The sequence below is a fragment of the Lepus europaeus genome, chromosome 1 (genome assembly GCF_033115175.1).
Source record: "Lepus europaeus isolate LE1 chromosome 1, mLepTim1.pri, whole genome shotgun sequence".
In the NCBI taxonomy this organism is placed as follows: Eukaryota; Metazoa; Chordata; class Mammalia; order Lagomorpha; family Leporidae; genus Lepus; species Lepus europaeus.
The window spans coordinates 20,375,376-20,401,577 of NC_084827.1; the positions used below are offsets into that span (position 1 = coordinate 20,375,376).

Here is a 26,202-nt window from a genome sequence, read left to right on the forward strand (position 1 = left end):
TGTACAAAGGCAAGAATGGAGCACTTCGAGCAGATCAATCACATAATCTGATCTAACGTCACCAAGATCCCTTCGGTTGCTATGGAGAGTAGACAGCAGAGGGCAAGAGTGGAAGCCTGTGCCTTGAATAGCTTGAGTTCTGAATAAATGTTCTGTGTTAGGTAGGAGGTCAGCACAAGAGTAAGCTGGCTGAGGGATAGATGTACTCTATCAGTACTATTTCAGACCTGTCTGGAACCCAAAAATTACCTCTGAATTAAAAACGTTAAAAATAAACGAGGAGAAACACCTTTTGCTTGAATGAAGAAGCAGAAGTTCTCTCTCTGCCTCTCCTCATCTGTCACTCTGCCTTTCAAATAAATAAATAAATTTTTTTTTTTTAAAAGGATGAGATGCTCTGAATTAGGTGAAAGATCAAGAGCAAGGGGGTCTGGGGAACAAGAACAAGAGGATTCTCTCCATTGTGGACTTCCAGCAAAAGTTTCTTTCTATACCAGTCTCCATGTTGGAAAGTAGAAGGTATTGCTACTATAACAGTTTGTTGAGACTGGCTGTGGTTTCTCTTTCTTGTTTTTACTCCACTAATACTATGATACAAATAGAGTTACTTGAGCTTTAAAAACCTTGTATGTAGATAGTCTGCAAAAGGTGGAACTGTGATTTGAACTCTGCTTTGTCTGATACTTCACTTCATAGCCGCCACCAACATATAATGCCCACTAATGCAGGTGCACACACTCATTTTATAAAACTCAGTCTGGGGAAGCATAAATACTTGCCTCAAACACAATATGAATAGATTTATACCCACACTGTGTGTGTGTCTACGACAAGGCTAACTGCAACTGGAGGCATGGGTTCCTGATTAATGGTGAAATTTATGTTTGAGACATTGAAAACCCATTCTATTCAAAATGATCAGTTGTACACCCATACCTGCTGGCTCTGATCAGGGGGTGTCTCAATCTCTTGCAAATACAAAGCTACGGATGAGCCAAATTTTGGAGCAATGCAAACAGATACTTTAGTATTACTGGTAAAAGCTTAAGTGTTTCAAGATCTCCTTGACATAAAACCTAGAGATCATGTAAACAAAGAGTGAGAACAATAATTAAGAAATGAAATAAAAACAGAAAATAGTAAGAGGCAAATTTCTTGAGTTTCTCTTGTCAGCCTGCCCTCTTCTATTATTATTTTTTCTTGAAAAGATTTAGGTATTTATTTGAAAGTTAGAGCCACAGAGAGAGGGAGAGACAGATAGAGAGATCTTCCATCTGCAGGTTCGCTACACAGATGGCCACAACAGCCAGGGGTGGGCCAGGCTGAAGCCAGGAGCCAGGAACCAGGAGCTTTATTTGGGTCTCCCACATGGGTGGCAGGAGCCCAGGTACTTGGGCCATCCTCTGCTGATTTTCCCCGGCCATTAGCAGGGAGCTAGATAGGAAGTGGAGCAGCCAGGACTTGAATCGGCGCCCATATGAGATGCCAGCATTGCAGGTGGCAGCTTCAACTGCCCCACTACAACTCTGACCCCCGCCCTCTTTTCTTGAGTCATGCAATGTTTCCTATTTTTTTTCCAAATTGTTATTAATTTATTTGAGAGACAGAGACACAGAGATAAGAGTTCCCATTCACTGATTCACTCTCCAAATGCCCCTAACGACCAGGACGAAGCCAGCAGCCAGGAACTCAATCCAGTTCTTCCGCTTGGGACAAAAGAACTTTGAGCCATCGGCCCTGCCTCCCAGGGTCTGCGTTAGCAGGAAGCTGGAGTCAAGAGCGGAAAGCTGGGTAAAGAAGCCAGCTATTCTGATGTGGGATGTGGGCATCTCAGGGAAAGACTGAGAGCCTTCACGTGATGTTGCTTAACTGCTGCACCGAATGAGGGACCCTTCCTTTCCAATGTAAGGACCCTATGCTCACCCTGCTCACGCCTGGCAGATATACCCTCCCCTTTCCCTTACTCTTCAATGGCACAACACAGTCTGGTTCTGGGTAGATTTGATTCTTGGTTTGTCACTGGAATAGTCCCCGACTGTGTGACAAAGCCCCATTCGGAAAATGGGTCTTTGCAGATATAACAGACAACCAAGTTAAAGATCTGGAAATGAGGAAAGCATCCTGGATTATACAGGTGGGCCCTGAGTCCAGTGACAAATATCACAAAGAGGAGAGAGACGGAAGAGGGCCATGGGGGCGGAACCGAAGTGATGTGGCTTTGAGTCGAAGGATGTCACCAGGCGCTGGCAGAGGGAAGAGGCAAGGGCTGGTGGTCTCCCCTTGAGGGCCCCTGCAGGGAGTTCAGCAGCCATGCCAGATTTTGAACTTTTAAGCTTCTAGAACTATGAGAAAATAAGCTTCTGCTGTTATAAGCCACTGAATGTGGTCATTCATTAGAGTTGCCACAAGAAACTAACAGTCATTCACTCATTCTGAGGTCCCAAGAAAGCGTTTGAAATTCATCTCCAAAGTGGGGAGACCCAGTAGTATCTATCTCACAGAGACACTGTGAAGATTAAATACGTGTAACTTAGCGCAGTGCTAAGTATCTGTCACTGTCCCAGTAAGATCAGCATTATTACTGCTATACATGGACAATTAAGAAGGAGAAGCTGCCAAGGTTGGGGCGGGCCAGCGCACCTGCAGGTGTCATGTTCAAGGCTGCTGGCTGGCCCTCTCCACACTGCCTGGGCGTACAGATGGCCATGGTTATTAGCACAGGAATCACAAGAGCTTCTCCGAGAGGAGTCGTGAGGCTTCCTTCTTCACTCAAGCCTGGTGGCTCACAAAGAAACCTGGAGCCACGGGAAACGAGTTCCAGAAGCAGGAGAGAGGCCCTGTGCTCTCTGGCTCTTCACCGGTTTCATTATCCATCTCATTTTTTTTTTTCCAGCTGAGCTTTTTAAAATTTGCAGGGGCAGTGTTTTGTCCACTCTTCCTTCTGACTTCCTCAAAGAGAAAAGTCCTTGAGGGGAAAAGAATACTGGATTCTGAGGACGTCTGAAGAGTGGCTTTCTCCAGCACACCTGCGTGGCCTTGAAGCATCAGCTCAAGGAAGAAGATCCACCCCCTTTATGATTGCTGGGTAGTGAGGACACAGCCTGACCTCTCTACACAATCTCAGTCAAGCAAAGGAACCTCTTGTGCAGCGGTAACAGAGTCTGTTACAGAGGAACCTCACGACCAGGTCATCCTGGAGAGGTGCGCGTGCATGCGAAGTGTGCAGTAGTGTGGGAGATAGAAAGAAGGCAAGAAGCTCACTATGGCAGGGGGAAGGGGTGACTGTCCACACTGCCCATTCAGACGGTTTTGTCACTATCATTCACCAACCAGTATCTTTCCTTTCCTTTGTGGAGCATAATTTCCACACGACTATTTTTTTTCCCCCCTTTCTTCCTGGTTGGCAAATCCTCTTGGTGTTTTGGTGCTTGTTTTGTTCCTGCCATTGAGGGACCTCAGCTCAGGGACCCCCAAGCCTGCTGGAGGCAAGATGGTGCCCGGCTCCTCACAGCACACCCTGTGGGGCGTTATGGACATCTAGTGGCTGCTCAGGATAATGCCTTAGGGACATACTGCACATCAGGGTGGGGAGCGGGCCAGTTATCCTGGCCGGGGCGGTGGTTCCAGGTCCTAATCCAGTCAGCCTCTTAGATGACCATTTTTTCCCACTTCCCATTAGAGGTCGGGCTGGCACACCAGCTTTGTGATAGGGAGCCATCTTTTTTACAGTCTAGCACCTGCACACCAGACCAGAGACAGGCATGTGGAATTATCTTCAAGCCCCAGGTTTAAATGCCAATTAGTCATCCAACGTCATCTCGATGGAGGGGCTGGCCTCAGAAGGGACAGACTATGACTTAACTAGCCAGGTGGCTGTGGGTAACTCACGGGGCCTCTGTGAGCTTCATGAACGACACCTGTAAAATAAGAGGTTAAGTCCTGATACCCTCCAAGGGCTCTTTGAGCTTTAACGTTCTGTGATCTACGGGGCTTTTCAGTGGCTTGGAAAACGCAGCCGGATCTGCTCGGGTCTGGCACTGTGGATCACTAGATTCAACTGAAGGAAAGCATTCTCTCCTCAACTTCGTGGCCCGTTTCCAAGGCTTGGCTACAATCCCAAAGTATCAACTTTCTTCACAGAGCCATATATCTGAGAAGGGGTGGAAATTATGTTCCAAGAGCTGCAAGGAACTTTCTAGTCCATTTCCTTTATCATTGAAGAAACCCAGGTTCGGAGCTATCTTGCCTGCTCCCTAATTCTCAGCTGCTGATGCAAGCCTTGCCTGAGCACAGCCGCTCTGCCGCACTCTCCGAGGGAGATGGCCAGGTGAAACTGTTCTCGGTCTAGCCCTCTGCCTGCCCTTTCACCTAAGGCTTTAAGCCTTCTTCTGTCTTACTCTTGCAGGTGGGGGACCACATGCAATCCAGAAGCAGTCAAAATCAGGGGCTGCGAGAAGCGAAGGAGCCCAGCTAGATGGTACTCTGGTTCCCAAGCAGAGAGGCCACAGTGCCTCTCACAGCCTCCTGGGCAGGTGCATTTTCTAGGTTCAAGGTGCTTCCCTAACCCAGCTGGCTCACAGAGGGGGCAAGCAGCTGCACCCACAGAACCGGGGCATATTCCCCCGGTTCCAGAAGCCTCAGGAATGCACTGAGAGGCAACATGATCATACATGCTGCTTTGATCCATGTCAGCCCAGACTTCCCTCTACCTTCACATGGTGTGGGCGGGGGAGGGGGGTGCAGGGCAGGACCTTTCATAAGCTGGGCCTGGGGCTGAGCAGAGGGGATCTGACTTTACCTGCACAGGCAGGAAACCAGCCCAGGCTGAGCCCCTCTTTTGCAGGGGCGAGAGGGGCAGCCATCCTCCAGTGAGCCGCCCAGATGCTGTGGAAAGGATGGGAGCCCTTCGCTAGCTAGTCTCGTTGTTCCTGCCCAGATCCCTATCAGCCTAGGGTCTCCAGGAGTGCAGCCCGCTGTGAAGACAGGACACAGAGAGCCACCCCCCCGGGGGGGGGGGTAGAGGGAACCAAACCCTGGTATCAGGGTTCCAATCACCTGCATTTCTTCTTGCTATCTTCAGAAAAGAAAGGATTTACTTTCTCAGCCCCCTCCTCTCGGACCCTGGGCTGAACTTTCAGAACTTCTCACCATTTATGCTACACAGACACAGGGGACATTCTTATCAGTGCAAACAAAGCAAAATGAAACAAAAACCAAAACAAACAAATAAACAAAAACCAAAACCAAACACTGGGCTTGGGGCTTGAAGACTGGATTGAAAAGCTGACTCCAGGATTTTCTGGTTACATGACCCTGAGTAAGTCATCTGCCTGCCTGAGTGCCTTCGTCCGTCAAACGGCGACAACACTGGCGAGCAAGCCACTGATTAAAGGAAGATTAAGCTTGGATGGACAGCGGAGGGTACGTTAGATCCCCAGACAGGCTGAAGGGGATGGCTGAAACCCAAGTTCTGGAATGCTGGGAGAATTCTTTGGGGAATCACTTCCATATTCCTTGACAACTGAGGTGTGCCAGGGCTCAAGTATGCTACCGCTTATTTACATTGTTACCACTCTGCAACAAATCTGACCCACTCATGAAATGGACAGCAGGACTGCCGGGAAGATTAACAGTGACACACAGATTATGGACTCAATAAATACTATTTGACTACAAATCCAAGCAGAAAGATCTTAAGAATGGAAGAACCAACTTGCCTACAACGAAACAGTTTTTGAGACTGCAAGAATTCCATACATATCTAAGGAGGCTCAGCTTACTGGACAGCACACAAGACTGAGGGATGGGTGTGGCAGAATCCAGAGTCTTCTTTGAGGGTAGGAAAAGGCCGCCCTAACTTGTTCTCTTACAACGATCTGTCAAATGCCCCAGGCTCCCCCATGGCCAGAGGCTCGGGCAACAGCCGCTACCGCAGGTTGCTACCTAGCTGTGTTTGGGAAGCCCCAGGTGGAGAGGGGCTGGTCAACGCTGAAGCCGCCTCCCCCACTCCCGGGGCGCTGGGGGGAGCCAAGGTGCGACCGGGTGCAGGCTGCGGCTCCGTGAATGAACAGGTCACGCCGCAGGTTCTGGGAGCTCACGCAGTCCTTCCCAGGCTGTCATTCCCCCGGCTCCCGGCATTTGGTCTTTCCTGCCACCGTTTCCCACCCCCGCAACCCTCATTAAGAAAGCTATCATTAAAAGCCCTAGTTAGAGCCCGGGAGATGAGGAACTGGTGAGAGACAGAGGACGGACATCGGTACAGCAGCCAAGCCCGGGCGCTGGGTCTCCGGCTCCGCGCGGCCCCCGCGCCCGGCCATGCAGCCCCGAAGTCCGAGTTGGAGCGCCTGAACGGCGCTGCGCGACTACGCGCCCCGACAGCGTTGCGCGGGGCGAGGACGATGCGGTCCCGGAGGGAGGCAGGCCAACTGCCGCAGCCCGGCCGCGGGCTGGCGGGCCCGCCGGAGCCCGCCGCCCCGGAGCCAGGGGGCGCTGGGCGGCCGGGAGCCGGCCGGAGGGCGCGCTCTCCCGCCGCAGCCTCGCGGCCGCCCAGCCTATCAGCGGCCGCCCAGCCGCGCTCTCGGCTAGCCCAAAATAGCTGCGAACGCCTGCAACTCGCGCGGGCCCGCACTTGACGCTCACTCCGACTCGCCCGCTCGCCCAGCCCGCTCCGTGCGTCCAGAGGGGGCGGGGAGGCAGCGGCCCCGGGCGGGGGGAAGGGGGAAGGGGGGAGGGAGGAGGGGGCAGAAAGGAAGCGGCGGGCGGACCGAGCGGGCGCGGGGCGCGGGGCTGCGCGGGCGCGCGGCGCTGGAAGGCGCCGCGTTAACCCCTCGCGGGCAGGCGGCGGCGGCGGCGACGGGAGCGGTGTTAATGCACACAGCTCCGCATCACGCTAATCTTCTCCCCAGAACAGTATGCGTCAGCAGTACATTCACGTTCTGACTGAAGGACAAAAGGATGAGAGAGCAGTCTGCGTGGCTGCCGCCTGCAACACCGCGAGCCCGGCGCGAGGAGGAGACGGTGGGCGCCCAGAGCGGGGCCCCCGCTGCCGCCGCCGCTAGCCAGCGGGGACCATGTTCCCGGGCCCGGGAGCGCTTCCCGCAGCCGCGACCCCCGCTGCTCACGCCGCCGCCGCCGCCGCCGCCGCCGCCAGCGCTCGGGCCGCTGCAGCAGTGCGCGGACCGCGCAGCCACTGAAGGCGCCGGGAGCCCGCGCCGCGAACTCGCCCCCTCTGCACAAAGCCAGAGCCGGCGGCGCGCCGGGGGCCCGGCAGCGGCGGGCGGTTGCGCGCCGCCGGGGGCTGCGGCGGCCGTCGTCGTCGCCGCCGGACCCGCGCCCGCCCCCGGACTCTCCGAAGGGGCCTGCGGAGCGGGCGCGACCGCGGGAGCCCAGCTCTTCGCCGGCCCGCGGACCTGGTCCCGGCGCAGCCGCGGCGCCGCTGCCCCTCAGGTGCTGGACGGATTACTGCTCCTCGCGCCAGCAGACGGCGGACTGGAGAACTCAGCCCAGTTTTTGTCTTCTTAACCCTTCCGAGAAGGCCAGGAGAAAGGGGGTGTGTGTCTGGGGAGGGAGAAGGCGCCGCGAACACCTCCTCTTAACTCTCGCAGCCCCGCGAGCTCACGACTGCAATCAGCTGCCGCCGACCTGGGCGGCCGGCGACGGAGCGCGGAGCGCAGCAGCAGCAGCAGCAGTAAGCGGCGGCAGCGAGCGCGGCCTGGGCGGCTTCGGGCGCCCCCGCACCCCCTCCGGCGGCGGCCCAGGGCGCGGGCTGGGGGCGCTGGAGGCACACTTTGGCGATGAAGCGCCTTCCCCCGTGGATGGAGAGAGCCGGTGCCAGGGTCCAAGGACAAAGCAGGGAAGCGCTGGTGGCGCCGCTCCTCGGGCCGAGGGGGGGGCATGCACCTGCATAGCCCGCCGGGCCTGGGTTCTCCCTGGCGCGCCTCAACTCCACGGCTTTGCCGTCTCTGGCTCCGGATTTACTAGAAGCCATTTTGTCTCCCCCACCCCTCCCCTCCCCTCCCCTCTCCTGTGCCCTCCCCACCCCCACCACTTCCCCCTTTTGTTAATTAAAACTAAGAAGTCAGAATGGGAGCGAGGTGCCCGGCTCCCGTGGAGCAAGCTTAAGGACAGCACGCCACTTCGCTCCTGCCTTCCTTCCGAGGTAGGTGACGGCGAACTGGGTGGGGATGGTGGCACTGTGGGGGAGAAAGTCTTAGCCGGCAGGGGGCTGGCCTCGAGGGTGGGCTGCTGGAGGAGGGGGCCACTCTCTAGTTTGGGCAGGGGTTCTGCGGCTGATCCGCGCTCCGTCTCTAATCGCCCCCTCCCCACCTCCTTCTTCAGATGGAAAGAGGAGCTCCTAGCTCACTTAAGCCGGGGTAGGGCTGGTTCTCCTTTCCGAGCCAAAATCCCAGGCGATGGTGAATTATGAACGTGCCACACCATGAAGCTCTTGTGGCAGGTAACTGTGCACCACACCTGGAATGCCGTCCTGCTCCCCGTCGTCTACCTCACGGCGCAAGTGTGGATTCTGTGTGCAGCCATCGCTGCTGCCGCCTCGGCCGGGCCCCAGAACTGCCCCTCCGTCTGCTCGTGCAGTAACCAGTTCAGCAAGGTGGTGTGCACCCGCCGGGGCCTCTCCGAGGTCCCTCAGGGCATCCCCTCCAACACCCGGTACCTCAACCTCATGGAAAACAATATCCAGATGATCCAGGCCGACACCTTCCGACACCTCCACCACCTGGAGGTCCTGCAGCTGGGCAGGAACTCCATCCGGCAGATCGAGGTGGGGGCCTTCAACGGCCTGGCCAGCCTCAACACCCTGGAGCTGTTCGACAACTGGCTGACTGTCATCCCCAGTGGGGCCTTCGAATACCTGTCCAAACTGCGGGAGCTCTGGCTTCGCAACAACCCTATAGAAAGCATCCCCTCCTATGCCTTCAACCGAGTGCCCTCCCTCATGCGCCTGGACTTGGGGGAGCTCAAGAAGCTGGAGTATATCTCTGAGGGCGCCTTTGAGGGGCTCTTCAACCTCAAGTACCTGAACTTGGGTATGTGCAACATTAAAGATATGCCCAACCTCACCCCCCTGGTGGGGCTGGAGGAGCTGGAGATGTCAGGGAACCACTTTCCTGAGATCAGGCCTGGATCCTTCCATGGCCTGAGCTCCCTCAAGAAGCTGTGGGTCATGAACTCGCAGGTGAGCTTGATTGAGCGGAATGCTTTTGACGGGCTGGCCTCGCTTGTGGAGCTCAACCTGGCTCACAACAACCTCTCCTCTCTGCCCCACGACCTCTTCAGCCCTCTGAGGTACCTGGTGGAGTTGCACTTACACCACAATCCCTGGAACTGTGACTGTGACATCCTGTGGCTGGCCTGGTGGCTCCGGGAGTACATACCCACCAACTCCACGTGCTGCGGCCGCTGTCACGCGCCCATGCACATGCGAGGCCGCTACCTGGTGGAGGTGGACCAGGCCTCCTTCCAGTGCTCTGCCCCCTTCATCATGGACGCGCCTCGGGACCTCAACATCTCCGAGAGTCGGATGGCGGAACTCAAGTGTCGGACTCCCCCCATGTCCTCGGTGAAGTGGCTGCTGCCCAATGGGACAGTGCTCAGCCACGCCTCCCGCCACCCGCGGATCTCTGTCCTCAATGACGGCACCTTGAACTTCTCGCATGTGCTGCTCTCAGACACGGGGGTATACACGTGCATGGTGACCAACGTGGCAGGCAACTCCAACGCCTCGGCCTACCTCAACGTGAGCACGGCCGAGCTCAACACCTCCAACTACAGTTTCTTCACCACAGTCACAGTGGAGACCACGGAGATCTCGCCTGAGGACACCACCAGGAAGTACAAGCCTGTGCCCACCACGTCCACTGGCTACCAGCCGGCATATACCACCTCTACCACGGTGCTCATTCAGACCACCCGTGTGCCCAAGCAGGTGGCGGTACCCGCGACAGACACCACTGACAAGATGCAGACCAGCCTGGATGAAGTCATGAAGACCACCAAGATCATCATTGGTTGCTTTGTGGCAGTGACTCTGCTGGCTGCCGCCATGTTGATTGTCTTCTACAAGCTCCGGAAGCGGCACCAGCAGCGGAGTACCGTCACGGCCGCCAGGACAGTTGAGATTATCCAGGTGGACGAAGACATCCCGGCGGCGGCTTCGGCGGCAGCAACAGCGGCTCCAGCCAGTGTATCAGGTGAGGGGGCAGTAGTGCTGCCCACAATTCATGACCATATTAACTACAACACCTACAAACCAGCACATGGGGCCCACTGGACAGAAAACAGCCTGGGGAACTCTCTGCACCCCACAGTCACCACTATCTCTGAACCTTATATAATTCAGACCCATACCAAGGACAAGGTACAGGAAACTCAAATATGATGCCCCCTCCCCTCAAAAACTTTAAACGCAATAGAATGCACACACACACACATATACACAAACACACACACGAGACAGCAACTTTTGTACAGAGTGGGGAGAGACTTTTTCTTGTATATGCTTATATATTAAATCTATGGGCTGGTAAAAAAAACAGATTATATTAAAATTTAAAAAGAAAAAAATCAAAACAAAACTATTTTCTAACTTGTAAGTTCTATTTAAAGGGGGCGGGAGGGGAACCTTGGGAATGTTGTGGGGTACGAGCCCCACGTACCGTACCTTTGCTCTACTGCCAGAAAAGGTTTCTGGTAAGAGGTTGAACCTGCTAAGGTAAAACTAAAACACCAACAATTAGCATCCCTAAAGGGGTAGGGTGTGGGCTGTGGAGGGAACAGTCGGGATGGACTGAACCTGTCATTTTTTTAGAAGATGCTTCATAGGATACAGGAGTACCCGTTTCTACAGACATCTTTCTTAAGCCGAGAGCTGTCTTTGCAGATTATCTTATTTAAAAAAAAATTCTGAAAAAAGCACCGTGAATTTGTACTCTGCCAAAATGTTGAGAGGCAATAATATTTTTCTCTTCAGAGACCAAGGGGACGATAGATCTGTAGCTGTATTGCAAACAGGAAAACCACCAGATTTTTCAAATGAATCCTTCGAGGGGCTGAGTGTCGGTCCGTGCGCGCCAGGTCTCTGGGGGTTGTGCCGGGGACCATGTGTCTGATGGAGTGCTTCCCGAGCAGGGTAGGAAGGGAGCTGGCCGAGCTCGCTGTCAGATGCTTTCACACTGCACCAGATTCCTGCAGTGGGGCTGAACCCACTCTGCAAGGCATGTGTCTATTCAGGGTTTCCCAGGAGAAGGAGGCGGCCCCTCAAGGGGGTGCGGCGCCAGGCAGGGAGGCGGGGTGGGGGAGGGGGGAGGGGGGAGAGCAGCAGCAGGGAGGACGGACTGTCTCCGAGGCTATAAATTAGCATTGTGCCAGGTCCACCTGTTGTTCCAGGTATCTGACAAATGATTGTAGACAACGATGGCATTTTACGATTTTTCAAATAGGTTTTGTTTGCTTGAAGACGGTGAGGGAGGAGAGGCTGGGAGTGGGGAGCTTGTGGGAGTGGAAGCTTTTCTCAGGCTTGGGGTTTGGTGACTATTCTAAATGCTGATTCATTAGGGATTATTACAGCCAATGCCAACTGGTAGTGGTGATGGGGTAGGGGCAGAACACGAGTAGAGCAGGAAAAGGCGAGACAAGAAGGGCTCAGGCTCACTGAGAGTGAGGAAGCCTTTCCTAACCTGGCTGGGTCACGGAAGATGTGGGAGCCACAGTTTAAACAGAAGTGACACAGGCACACATGAGTGAGTTCTGCATGGAGTCCTGCTGCATGGGGGCCAGTGGGGGAAGCTGCCCTCCCCCAAGCCTAGCCGAGGAGGATGTGGAAGGGGAAGGGAGAGGGTGGCTGTGGGTGGGGGAGATGGAGATCTCTGTTATACTGGTCCATGTAATGTAACTTCTGTCAGTCGTTATTCTAGCTTTAAAAGGAATTCAAGGGTTCAGATTTGAAAGGGGGTGGTAGGGGTGGGGGGGGGGATGCCAACAAAAAGAACACTGATTGTAATGTGAGAAAAGTGTATTTTTGTATTTTAATAAATATTGTTGAATTTTTAATTCCCTGTCCCCAAAGGGTTAAATTGAATGAGACCCTGAGCCTATAGATTCTTAGGCGCATTGACCAAGTTATTTCTACTTGAAGAAAAAAAGAGGGTGGGGGGGGGAGGGTGGGGCGGTGGGGAGGGGAGCAGTGTGATGGGGGTGGGGGGGAGACAAATGTTATCTATTTTTTAAAAGTATGGGGAAATGCTAAAGCTGTCAAAAAACCTTTCCTAGCTTAAATAAAAGCACCCTGATTCCAGTGCACCTTCCACAAGCTAAGTGTGTTAGTCCCTGCCTTTGTTGGGGGTATAACCACCTTCCCTGTGCCCCGGGAAAGCCGGGGAAATGGGTCAGCCTCAGCTCCTGAAACCTGGCCACAAGGTAACCGCCACGTCGGCGGAAGCCGCTGGTCAGGCAGCACCAGCGCTGCACGAGGCCCCGGGGGAGCTGGATTTAAGAGGTCTGCAATAATGCAGTTTGGCTTCGATTTCCCACAGGCAGGGCTGCTTTGATTCTCAGGGTGTTAAGGAGCCAAACACACCTTCGTGCTGGTGGGAGTCTGTCTCCTGATGCTTGCGGGAGGCTGCGTGAGCTGCAGCCCCGTGTTTCTTCAGTGCTAGTATTTATACTAATGCAGGGAACTGGGGCTGAGTGGGTGTGATCTCTCTGGCACCGAGGAGGAGAGAGAGGCAGGCGGCACTTTGCAGCAGTTGGCGAAGAAATGGCCAATTCGAATCATCCTAGGCACCTAGATCCTTTCTGGGTGTCAGTGTCTGGGGGCACATGCGCATGAGCACACACTTAAGAACGAACTGTCACTCATGTTTCCAGACCCCAAAATATGTTTCCTCTGCCTTTCCTTGACCGTTCTACCCGCATGAGAAAGAAAGGAAACTACAGCAGAGCCAAGGGTGGGACTTGGCTAGGACCAGCTGAACGAGCAAGAAATCACTCCCTTTTCTAGTGCGGGAAGACACAGTCAGGCTGTCGGAACAGCTTCCCGGGGATACACTCAGAGGCGACTGTAGAGCAAGTCGCTGTTTCCAAAACAGAGGAGGGGGCGGCAGTTTCCGAAGGCCCCTGCGTGTTTGACAGCTATTTGGGCAGTCAGGGAATTGGGCAGGATCCTGGTCTGTGGCTAATCGGGGCTGAGCCTGTTCAGGTCTGGGGATCTGAGGGAGAGGCGCTTTCCAGAAGGAAACTGGAGGAGACAGGAAATACGGTGCACAGGTCTACGGCTCCTTGCCGCTGCACGGGTAATTCCTTAGCTCCGTGCGCCTCGCCTTTGATCTGGGCACGGCTGCGGCTTTGGCAGCGGTTAACCGTCTTTACCCTGATACTGGGTGTCTCCTCCTCTGTAGCAGGCACCTGGAAAAGCTGCTCAGAGAGGAGTCCAGTGAGCACCAGGCCCTGGGAATGAACAGGGGTTGGTGGCCCTTGGGGGAACGGGCGGGCGGGGGGGGCAGTCAGAGGGAAAGACTGCTGCTGATTGTATGCAGGCCGAGAGTTTTCATTATAGAATTTCTTTACAGCCAGGAAAAATCATTTAATTTGAGCTCTTTACGTTTTGCAGCTAAGGCAACTGATCCCCAGAGAAACTGAAATACATGTCCAAGGTCACATTGCTACTTAAGTGGAAGAGGTAGGCCTAGGGCATGGGTCTCTTGGCTCCCGAATCAAATGTGCTTTCTCGAACACAGGATCCTACTGGCTATCAGGAACGTATTCCTTTCGTTGCCAATGCTCAGTTAACACGGAGCCTCCCTACAGATAGTTCTGTGTTCTCTTCTTCCTGTCAGAGCTGGCTGCTCTGTCTCCCTCCGAACCAGCTCGGCTGCCCTGCAAGGCTGGCTCAGGATTCTGCCCACAGGGCTTCACAGCTGGCTCGAGGGCCCCTGTGCTCGCTGAGGGCCTGGAGTCTCAGGACTGCAACGAAGCAGCTGCATGGTTTTTGGCGCAATGGCAGACAAGCTGCAGGAACCCTCAGAGGGTGACAGCTACAGGAGGCAGGGTGAAGCAGCTAAGATGGGCTGTTCACAGTGAGGAAGCGACTCTGGCTTCCTCCCAAACTCCGCCTTAGGAGCTTTGCAGAGAGAGATGGACAGAGGTCTCAGAGTACACACCTGAGAAGTTCCCTACGGTGCAGCAGCTCCTGCAGAAGGCGGGGTGGGGGCGGAGTCTCCTTAACTCCTCCCCTCTCCTCTGTCTACTCCAGCCTTGGCTCAGGAGGTGCCCCTGCCCTATTCTGCACCAGGCCTTTTGATCTCCCTTCGGGGTAACACCGCACCCTGTTAGCAGTGGAGGAAGAAGAAGACAGGCTAGTTTCTAAGACTTGGAGACATTCACTTTATCACAGCTCTTTACCATGTACTGAGGGCAGCAACCAGGTAGAACAACATGCACAGAGTCCCTGCAACAAAATCCCTATTGTTGGCAGGGACCAGGGCCGCAGCCCAGAGCCTCTGGCTTCCTTCACTGGTGATGGGTAGAGAGACTGGCAGAGGACTAAGCTGGCCGTCCTCACCCCGAGCTTCTACCTTAGGGGGCCAGAGCCCACAATTAAGGGACTGCCATTTCACTGCAACAAAGCAGCAGGGGCTTAAAATTAGAGGAAAGAGGAGAGAGGGAGAAAGAACATTTATGTCCAAACATATGTCTGATTTTATCTCTTCTACTAGCATTCAGCACTCTGTGCCATCGGCTAATGCAGGCACTGTTCACGCCATTTGTAAATCCTGCCTCAGCTAACTGCAAGGCAGCTTTGGCTCAAAGCAACTCTCTTGGTCTCCATCCATTCAGAAAGTACCCTTTTCCCTGCAGGGGGAAGATGGTTTGGGCAGTGGATTAAGGTTGTTTTCATCTTTGCTTTAAATTAAAATGAAGCAAATTACTTCTTGGAGCAGGGATAAGGGCTCAGGAATTAGATCAGTGAAACATATAAATATACACAAAGCAATATAGCATAGTGCTTGCAAACATGGACTACACATACACAGCCAGTCCTCCTGGGCTGAACTGCAGCTTCACCACTTACTAGTTGTGCGACTTTGGGCAAACACTCAGTTTTTTTTTCATCTGTGAAATGCAAACGTTAGTATCTAAATTCACATACTCTTTCTCTATCTACCTCACACTTAGAATAGTGCTGGACGTCAAATAGTAAATGATGTATTATTGGTAGTCATTTGACAATGTCCACAAGGGTATGCAGACCAACAGACCAGCCCCCATCACTGCCTGTAGTTGACACTTACCCATGTCCAAAGAAAGAACACGCCCCCTGAGCTGACTGAGGGCAGAAGGAGGATCTGTCTACAAACTCGGGACAGTATCACCTGTAAACCCAAGTGCTGTGGGTGAGGGGCTCATACCTTTCTTCGTAGAAAAACTGTGTCATGTGCTCTGATCCCCAAACTAGCTCCACAGCTGGCCCAAGGCACAGTCTCCGTTCAGGACTAGGTTACCCCTCGTTGTGGTGGGCATGAGGGAAGCAAAGCTGTCTCTGCTGGCAGAGGTGCACAGGCTCAGGGCTGGGGCAAGAATTAGCTGCCGAGGAAGCCCTGGGCTTTACCAGGGATCTGCCTACCCTGCCTCTCAGTCAGGGTGCAATCGAAGCAACATTCTTCAAAAGGTCAAAAATAAATTCCCCTTGACTATGAAGCCCACCCAGGACTGCGAGGGGCCTGGTGGGGGGTGGGGTGGGGTGGGGTGGGCAGGGAGGAGCATGTAGCACTAGAGGGTTTGGAGGAAAAGCGGAGACAAAAAGCACTGTAATTTGAGTAAGTGAGAGAAGAAGGAGCTGCATGGCAGGTGCACAGGCAAGGGTCTGCAATGCAGTCAAGGATGAAAGCCAGGGGGATTCCTGTGTCTTAGCAAGCAAGAGGCTGGCTGGACCCTGGGTGGGGGAGGGCTGTTAGCATGGAACGCGTGGCACAGAACAGAAGAAACGCACTGAGATGAACTTTCCAAGAGAGGCCGAAAAAAGAATGCATTCTGGTTTCCTAATGGGAGGCTAGAATTAGATTTTAGGATGACCACAGGTTTCATCTGGTACATGCCAACTTTGCTGTTAGTCCTTGGGCCAAACCAGCTATGCCTAACAGTCCTGTTCCACAACCTGGAAGTTGTCCACTGGCTGGGGAAGCAGTCCAGCCCTGGGGGGCTATGATGTAATCCTGACCTGACAGGCTCACTTGGGTGTGCTCTGAGTCTGTTCTGTCATTTCTATGGACGTGTTGTCATGGGCAGTGGGGGAAGGGAAGGGAGCACGGAACGGGGTCTCACTCCACAGGCAGCGTGTTACACAAACTGTGTGTTCCCATCTCGGTAATGACGGCTGTGAGTTCAGTGCACGTGGACACTTGAAGTGAGTCAGACATTAGGCCTAGGACTGTGCTGCGGATATTCCTGAGAGAAGCTCTGTGTCAAAGTTAGTTAGCATGTGAGAGGGTGGCTTTATCTTCTGAAGGGCTTATCCCATTAACAGTTCTGAACCTAGATTACGATGAGAGGCTACTCCAGTGCTAAAGGTGAGGGCTCATGGACCAAAGTAGGAGTCAGAGTCTCAGGTTCATTCATCCTGTGCACCCAAAGACAACACCAGAGCACTTACTAAAGTTTAGATTACTTACGAGGGACCAAAGAACATTCTGTGATACACCCATTTCTTTCTTGTTATAGCCCCACTAATAATAATTGAAAAAATCCAGAAACCCACGTCCCTTCAATTAATTATTTCATCAGGTTTTCTTTCCCATAATCCGCGTTTGAGTACATTTGTGCCATGACAGGACCCAGGGAAGCCTACGTGATTCCTCCATTCTTCTGAAGTTCTGGTACTTCCCCTCCAAGGCAGCTCCTTACTCTGCCAGCTCTTGCACAGTCCCTGTGAGGCCTCCAGCTGCTTTCCCTGCACCTCTGAGCTGCTGCTGCTTTCGTGTCTAGCTATGTCACTCTACCTGCTCAGTGAGTCAGCAAGGATGACTGAGGAGAGCTGTCACACACTCACTGTCCCTGGGCAAAGTTTGGTTTCCTGGCCTCAGGCTACTTTCTTCCCAGTCTTTAAGGTCCTGGCTTCTTTCTTCCCTTTGCCTACTCTCATCCAGATTCATTAAGACCACCCAGACAGCTTCTCCCACTCAGATCCTCCCCCACAGGGGAACTGATGGAGTACAGGCAGCCGTCCGCATGGCCAGCTCCAGCCAGAAACCCAGTGCCAGCAGTTTGGAAGAATGCTGTGCCTCTCACACAATGGGCCCAGGAATGGAGCCGAGGCCTCCGACAGGGACAGCCTGCTCCTGCAGCCTGCCAGCCACAGTGGTTACAAGTTATAATCTATTACCATTGCAAGAAGACTTAATTTCTGGACTTAAAGGAAGTCGGATAATACTTTATCCTATTAGCGTCTGCCTATGTGAATTGACAATGGCTTCCTTCTGACATGACAGCGTATACTTCCAATTCATCTCTTTAAGGCTGGGGAAGGGGAGTCTGGAGTAAGCAAGCAGGGAGGAAACTGAAAGAAAAGCCCAAAGAAGAGGCGGGCGAAGGCCCCAGGCAAACGGAAGACTGTGTTTTCTGTTAGGAAGCGAGGAGAAGGCCCTCCGAGGCGGAAGGCAAGGCTGCGCAGCTTCAAAGCCCTGCGTTTCATTTTGTTTCTCTCACGAGGGAGGGGTCTGTAAGCAGCGGGTGTGTGCTGTGACTGTGTCAGGAGAGGGTGCTGAAGTCAGAGAGCCGCATGCATGCAGGAAAACAGGGGGCTGGGCCCACTGCGCATGCTGGGTAACTTTCCCTTTGCTTGCTCCTTCCTGGTTAAGTCCACAGCTGTTCTGACTAGTGGTGCCGTGCAATTGCACGTTGCAGCTGTCTGACTAGTGGGATGGCAGCAGCCCCTGAGTCAGAGCATGGGTGTGCTGTCAGTGAAGAGAGCGTCCAAGTCAAGTCGGAACATTTCACTGAGCCCTGTCATTTTAGTTGGGAGAAAAATGAGGCCCAGATGTGACCAGTGCAACATCACATAGCCGGTGAAGCACAGACCCGCTCCATGCATTCTCAGCCCGGCACTGGTATGAACACCAGCAGGGCTACCATGACTCACAACCCTAGGGGGCGCCATTTACAGAAATGAAAAAGTGATTGGTGCCCCCTGGAGCTTGTAATTCAGTGCAATCCCTTACAGTTCCCTTTTGGAAGGGGAGGGGAAGAACGGGAAGGCCTTTCCCACTCGTACATTCGCTGTGCTTAATGCTCCGAGACAGATGGTGCCCACTCATGATTTCATTCAAACAGCGAGAGCTGAGAAATCAGGCAACTTTTCCTTTCTTTTCAACCATAACCATTCCAGGGCATGTGGATTTTGACGGCAGCTCGAAGAGCTAATAAATCAAAAGGGGACTTTATTGCTTACGTGGCCTTCCCCTTCTCCCTGCAAGAGGGTAGGGCATTAAAGCAAGAAACACCCATCCCCATGCGGGGAATGCTTACAGAGCTGAATCACTTCAGAGGGCAAGAGGTCAAGGTCAGGAAGACTCCTGGGGAAGCAGAGAAACCTGGTGCTTCCACCTCCCCAGTCTCCCAGGGGTCGTGCGAGCAAGGGCCCCTCAGAGGGGAAGTCCGGGAGTCTGCTCCGTGCCAGGGCTCCAGGAAGCTAGTGAGTTGCCTTCCCTTCCTCCGATCCCAACAAATCCTTCCTGGGGGAATCGGGTGGCCCTTGCTATTGTTTTCTCACAAGTGTTTCATCTGAAGTTGCCTCCTCCAAGATGGTTTCAGGTAAACATGCTCTAAAAGAACAGCCGCTTTCAGCCAACGATCTCTTTTAGCCAAGATACTTCAGCAGGGATCTGCCCTCTTGGATTGGGGGGCATTACACCTCTCTTTCCAATTTCAAAGCCGGAAGAGAAGGGAGGTGGGGAATGCAGAGAAATAAAGAGGAGGGCGGGGGCTTCAAGCGAACGAGTTTCCGTCTATTAGGGAGCAGTAATTTGTGCGAGCGCCCCTGGAGACCGGTCCCCTCCAATAATGGCCTGGCTCCAATGATTCCCAGTCCTAGGCAACAGCCTGTGTTATGCTGGTGTTGAGATGAGCTGTGCCAGAGAATTCCCTGTCTCAGAGGACAGGCTAGCGTGTGCAGGAGAGGAGCCAGTCAGGAGGGTGTGCTGCTGGTGGGGGCAGAGCAAGACAACTCAGGCCAGGCTCTCTGGCAGGTGGGGCAGAGCCGGCCTAGGGCGGATGAGGCTGAGATCAGAGGTTCGCAATCAGGAGGAAGGATGACCTGCCGTGGGCAGATCAGGCATACGGAGTCTGGGTGCCTCCTGATTGAGCTGATGGAGTTCAAGGCTAGAGAAACACAGAGTGGTAGACCGGGGTCGGGGTGGGGATGAAGGCCACGCTTAATGGACACAAACTGTTGAGAACTTGAATTCTGAAACGTGCGCGTCATGAACTCAGTGAAAGCAAGGGTAGGAGAATCATTTTCAGGTCCCTAACTACCATCACTTTGAGGGCAGAAGTACAGGGATTCGGCCCAACAACCCCCAAGTTAGGGTCTGAGCTGTTACCAGGGAGGTGGGGCTGGGGGCTCGGTCTCACACTGCCCTCTCTATTCTCACTGCCCTCTCTATTCTCACACACTGGATTCTGGAGTGAGAGCTAATACCGTGGCTCTCATTACTGCGGAAGCCGACACCAGCAGGTCTTGAGTAGGGGGTAGGGATCCTCTTATTTTGCCACCGGTGGCTTCACTGGGATGGAGACAGACTGCTTCCATTGCCTGTCTGGCCAGATGTGCCAGCAGGCAGCCTGGCCGGAGAGCGTGCGGTGCAGACAGATGCCCTGGGCTGTACTCGGGGTGGCAAGACCCTTTATGGTAATACAGCTCAGCTCTGGGGCAGTGCCAGAGCGGCAGGGTGATGTTCCTCAGCCAGATTCATTTTCCCCCAAACCTTTTCAAATATGTGGGCCACGGAGGGAGGCAAATTTAATTAAATTACTATGTTGCGTTCTGCCCGTCCTGGGCAAAGGCTGAAAGTGGGCTCCTGCTGCCATGCAAGCCCATCTGTGTACACAGAGCATGCGTTTCTTGTGCTGGGCTGTCAGCAGCTGGACAGGGCTGGCAATGCCCAGGGCATTTACCGCAGCAAGTCAGAGTCAACAATAGTCCAACCTGGACCCCGTATGGCTCCAGTGACCTTTTCCTTTCCACTTAAAAGGTGACAGAGTGGCATATCCTCTCCCTCCAAGAATTTATTTCTTCCCAAATGCCCTACTGTTGCTGATACCTAGCACTTTCCCGTAAGGAGGGGGAGAGTTGAAGTTGTAGTGAAGTGTGATTCCTCCCAAACAGGGTTGGTGTAGCTTGGCAGGCGCTGGAGGGGTCTCCCTGGCGAGTCTCGAAGAGCGCTGCCTTCAGCAGATCTCCACGGTAGATCCCCTATCCAGCGGTGCCGTGCTGGATAGGGATGGGAGAGGTCAGGAGCAACTAGAAGCATTTAACAGCAACCCAAACCAATGCTGGCTGTGCCGCACCTGTCAACCCCACAAGGTCAATCCACTCCCCTCCTGGAAGAGCAGGCCTCACGGCTCCAGTTGACAAAATACCACAAGGGTAAAGATTTCACCCGAGTAGTGCTGCTGCTGGAGCCGCAAGACAGCTTCCTCGTGCTGGTGTCAGATGGGCTGAGATCTGGTATGGCGTGGGTACTGGCACGTGCTGAGGGCCCCCACAGTGGGCACAGAGACTGGGCAACAGTCAGTTGGGGAAGTCTTTCCCCACCTTGTCTCTAGGAACAACAGATCTGTCTAGAACTTTAGGGGAGGGGTGGGTATAGTGACACAGTGGATTAGGACTCCTGACTCCTGTATCCCAGATGGAAGGATCTGGTATGGAGTCCTGCCTCTGCTTCTGATCCAGCTTTTGGCTTGCCCTTGGCAGCAGCAGGTGATGGTTCAAGTACATGGTCCCTACCACTCAGGTGGGAGACCTGGATGCAGTTCCAAGCTCCTGCTGGGGCCTGGCCCAATCCAGGCTGTGATGAAAATTTGGGGAATGAACCTACAGATGGAAGATCAGTCTCTCTCCTCCCCTCTGTTGCTCTGCCTTTCAAATGGACTAACTAGCTAAATAAATAATATATACTTTAAAAAAAAAAAAAGTCAATGCATACAACAGAAGGAGCCTGAGAGGTAGCAATGTGCGGGATACGAGGAGCGCCTCTTCCTGGGTGATGGGTAGTTGTGCTTACACAGCCCCTCACGTCTAGGGTTTGTTGTCAGGAAGCAGGAACCTGCATGACTTACCAAGTGATTCTGGGAGTGATGGCAGTGGTCTGAAGGCCTCACTGAGGCTAAGGTGTGGGTACTGCCACATGAGAACGGAGGGCATAACTGCCCGAGTTCAGGCTCCAAGCCTCTCACTGGCAGGATGAGGAAGGTGATGGGGGTAGTGTTTCTGCCACATGCTGTTGCAAGTTAAGATTTTGCCTAGGAATTCAAGGGTGACTTTAAGGATGAAGAGGAATGCTGTCAGCTCGGGGCCTAGGGACCCATCTCAAGAACCTGGACTATGCCTGCAGGTCACTCTCAGGCTAGCACTTCCAAATGACTACAATGTCTAGATCAAAAACAGAAGCAGGCGAGTTACTAATCCCAGAGCACTTCCTGTGCTGAAGGAGTGTGATGGGAAGAGACAACCACTACAGCAGAATGCAACTCCACATAAGGAGCGCAGGGGGCAGTCATGAGCACAACACTGCCAGCATGGGTGAGATCTGTCACGGGGCTTTCGAGAAGGATGGTGCTTGGGTACTCAACTGTGATAAAGGGTCTTTCTGCCTTACCAAATCGGATAGGAGAGAACAGACTGCAGCTCTCAGCCGTTGGTAACCATGACACTTCAGTAGAATGGGGTCCACAGTTCCAAGCTATCCACATGGCCCATGCCCACTCAGACATGGGGAAAGCTCACCAAATGACCCATTTCAAACTCAGGCCCCTGTCTTCTTTACTCAGTAGGTGCCAATAAAGAGATTTAATCATTACCAACCATCAAAAACATACTTATCCTGAAGAAAACATACCAACTTGTATAGAGAATGGATAATGTAGCTGACTCCTGATCATCCCTCTGTAAGAGAAGGTTTGCTTTGGGGAGTTCATGTCCTCTCTATCTAGGTGGCCTAGGACTGGAAGAATTTTTTTCCAGTAGCGGCAAAGCTTGAAATAACTGGGTTAATAGCTAAATGAGCATCAGGGTGAACAATTCCAATACAAATCAGCATTTGTATTGCTATACGATGAGCAGAATGAGCCCGTGTGGTCTGTTGTGTGGCCCATCCCCAGTGACAGGCGGCATGGCTGACTGCTGCCGCAGGTGCATCCCTTCTGGCAGCTGCTGCAGTGGATGGCTCCTGGTTGGGACGTCTGATTCCCATGCCGCTCTGTACCTCCACTGCTCAGCAGGAAGCCAGCCTGGGAGAAAGGCAGAGGGGTGCCCCAGGGTCACTGCAGCCAATCATTCTGCTGGATAAGGTCACCCATGGGCCCCGCTCACATTTGTTATCAGTCACTTCATTTCTGTGTGATAACAACGGTGTATTATGGTACCCTGACCTGGGCTGAAAAAATGAGGCCAGTACTTTGAGAAGTTGCCAAAGTCTGTGTTAAAAGGGGGAAAGGGAAGGAAGAGGAGGAAAGGTGATTTCTGACACCTGCTCCTTCCTCTGATTCAGCTCCGAGGAATGCTCACGGAGCAAACTGGGTGGCACTGTGACCATTTGGAAAAACAAATTAGCGGCCGGCACCGTGGCTCAACAGGCTAATCCTCTGCCTTGCGGTGCCGGCACACCGGGTTCTAGTCCCGGTTGGGGCGCCGGATTCTGTCCCGGTTGCCCCTCTTCCAGGCCAGCTCTCTGCTGTGGCCAGGGAGTGCAGTGGAGGATGGCCCAAGTGCTTGGGCCCTGCACCCCATGGGAGACCAGGAGAAGCACGTGGCTTCTGCCTTTGGATCAGCGTGGTGCACTGGCAGCAGTGGGCCAGCCACGGTGGCCATTGGAGGGTGAACCAACGGCAAAGGAAGACCTTTCTCTCTGCCTCTCTCTCTCACTATCCACTCTGCCTGTCAAAAAAAAAAAAAAAAAAAAATCAAACAAATTAGCTCTGATGCAGGCTGGAAACTGTTTCTGCACAATATGACCTTAAACCTTAAAAATATGACCTTTAAATCCTTCTCTCATCAGTTTAACATTATATATATATATATATATATATATATATATATAATTTAAATCACATCACCTGGGTGAACATGCCAGAACATGAAAGTTAGCCCCAGGTTGACCTGCAGGCCAGGACCGGTCCAGTCCCTTCGTCTTGGGAAAGCAGGGCAGGAGAAGGGATGGGAGCAGCGGATGTCGCTGGGTACAGCTGGGGCCATCTGCACCACTGTGAATCAAGGTTAGCTCTGACAGAAGGCGCAAGGGAGGAGGCACAGCTGCTGATGGCTCAGACAGCTTGGACCTGTCCAGGCAAACAAGTCGCTCAAGTGCAAGAACAGCCAACCAAGTTCGGCAGAGCACGAATAACATACCTGACAGGATATGGAGGCAGGGTAGGAAACTGTCTGGGATTTCAACTGGTGTCTGGTCTTGCCTCTCTCAGCCGAGGCAGGCTCTTCGGTGACCAATGGGTAGGGTAGGATGCTGGGGAGCTGGGGGGAGGGGATGTGGGTGACAGTTCCTGGGTTCACATTGCAGAGACAACTCTGGATTGTGTTCCCTCACCAATGAACCCCAAATGAAAACTGAGCCCCTTCCATTTGCTCGTGTGTGTGTGTGATGTGGGAGGTACAGACTGCGATCTGTCTCAGAACTCGCTACGGGGAGGGTGGCACAGAGTGTGCTCTGCTCTCCAGCGCTCCTTGGAGGACAGCGGTGGGCTGTTCAGGGAAGACAAGTACTACTCCAGCTCCTTGGAGTGAGCTCCCTGAGACAAGCTCTCCTGGCCCCAGCCGTATGTTACTAGCAGCGATGGAGCTGTTACAAAGCACCGGTGCTTACATCAAGTGCATCCTAGTGGGTGATGGGTGGTGACAGGAGATTCAAGTGTACACCCACGATGAGAAGCTCTGGTCCAGACCCGAGGGGGAGGCAGGGAAAAACTTCTGGTCAGCCTGGTTTCTGGTAGGCAGGATAGACAGTCCCACTACCAAGTCCAGAAGCATTTGCTGCACTTGGTTTTAGGTTCAATTCTGTCTCCGGGGGAACTTCCACCCTCCTCAGAGCCCCAGACAAGGCGGGAGGGAGGATGGACTGCTCAGAGACCCCTGCATATCAAATGGGAGCAACTGAGGCAGAGAGAAATTACCCTTTATTCCAAAGGCAAAAAGAGGAACAGAAGCAAATGGCATGTTTGACACTACACATTGCCAGCCATAAACCGTCCCAAATTAGCCATGGGCTGCTCTGCAAGCTGATCTGAGCAGGGCTGTGCATTGTCATACAGCTCAGGTTCATTAGCCCAAATGAATGAGATACTAACAAGAGTTCTATACATGAGATTTTGCACCTTTACCATGGTGGTTCTTCCTGCCACTGCCCTTCCTTTGTTCACAAATTCATGTGATCCAGTACAGGGACCAGTGGTCAGCACTCTGCCAGGTGCTGGGGAATGATGAAGATGAAAGACTTGGTCCTTGACCCTGGCACTCGGTACCGTGGGGGAAACGGTACTGTTGATTGTCTAGAAGTGGTGACCGTGCAGGTTAGGTTCAGGGCAGGTAGTGTCCTGGGGGTAGGCAAGGCAGAGCCAGGGCAAACCTTTGCCTCTTTTTGTCCAGCGTCTCCTGAAGAAATGCAGAGAATGGGCCAGAAGCTTCGAATTTTAAATTGTATTATATCAGAGCCTACTTGAACGTAAGAGTGGGCTTAGTTTGGATTCCTTTCCTGTAGGTATGTGCTTACAATACTGTCTTAGGGCTCCCCGAGAGTGAGGAGGAGGGCAGCCATGCTCTCAGTAAATATATGGGTATCCAACCTTCGGGCTGGTTGAGGGACCTGGGCAATTGACAGCACTCCCCTGCTGCAGCATCCATAGCAACACTTAGAGTAACTTCATGTTCAGGTACAGAACACAAAGCCCTGTGAATACACAAGAGCTAACATTCTGCCCTTGAAGAAAGAGATGCTAAGCCAGGCTCTGCTGTGGAAATGTGGCACAGAAGCTTCTAGCCTTAGCTCAAAGCTCCATTTAGTCTGGCTACAGCAAGGTGCTATTTATCCCACCTGCTGAGCATCTGCAGTAAAACCGTGCTTGGGAGTTGGAATAGGCACACAAGCACACAGAGCCGAAAGTCCTGGGCTTCAGGGAATGGGGAGAGAGGTGCAACTTCCAGTTAGCTACCTTGCCCCAGATCTTGCTACATGGTGACGTGTTGAACAGTCTGAGGAGATGAGGGCTCTCATGGCATGGTTCCGATGTGCCTTGGGAGGTAAGTGTGACAAGGCAGGAAAACTCCAGGGCCCCGTATGTCAGGGTCAGCCATGATGTGGTTCGGCAGAAGAGAAACTGTCTACTTGTCTGGTCCTGAAATCTGATTTTAGATGAAGGTCTGAATTTGTTGTGTTCTTTGTTCCCCACCTGGAAGAGCTGGGATTGCTCATGGGAACTTATCCCAAATGATCAGGCATAGGTTATACAGAGTTCAAAGTCAAAACAGATCTTGAGGTGTGTGGAACTAAATTTAATCTCCTAAATCAATGGTTCACAACGTTGGCTGCATATGACTCTCTGGGGGAACTTAAACATTTTTTATGGTATGAAAAATTTGAAACACTGAAAACAGATTAGTAATGAGCTTCCATATACCCAGCATTCAGAGTCAACATTATATGTTTTCATACTTGACTAAATGAAGTATTTTTATTTTATTTATTTTAAAAGATTTATTTATTTGAGAGGCAGAGTTACAGAGAGGGAGGGAGACACACACACACACACACAAAGACAGAGAGAGAGTGTGTGGGGGAGAGAGAGAGAGAGAGAGAGGGAGGGAGGGAGTGGGGGGAGGGAGTGGGGGGAGGGAGGAGAGGGAGAGAGAGAGATAGAGAGAGAGTGAGAGAGAGATCTTCCATCCGCTGGTGAACTCTGCAAATGCTGCAG

General features: G+C 53.0%; 2 protein-coding genes across 2 annotated transcripts in view; one reads left to right on the top strand and one right to left on the bottom strand.

Annotated features, from left to right (window-relative positions):
• The window catches only part of SND1 (staphylococcal nuclease and tudor domain containing 1), a 409,440-nt gene that overhangs the window by 48,603 nt on the left and 334,635 nt on the right, over positions 1-26,202 (bottom strand). The window lies entirely within an intron of this gene.
• LRRC4 (leucine rich repeat containing 4) lies at positions 8,059-11,252 on the top strand. Its single transcript, XM_062198409.1, has 2 exons — positions 8,059-8,158; positions 8,338-11,252. Exon 2 carries the CDS (start codon positions 8,438-8,440, stop codon positions 10,394-10,396), a length of 1,959 nt encoding a protein of 652 aa, XP_062054393.1. The 5' UTR covers positions 8,059-8,158; positions 8,338-8,437; the 3' UTR covers positions 10,397-11,252.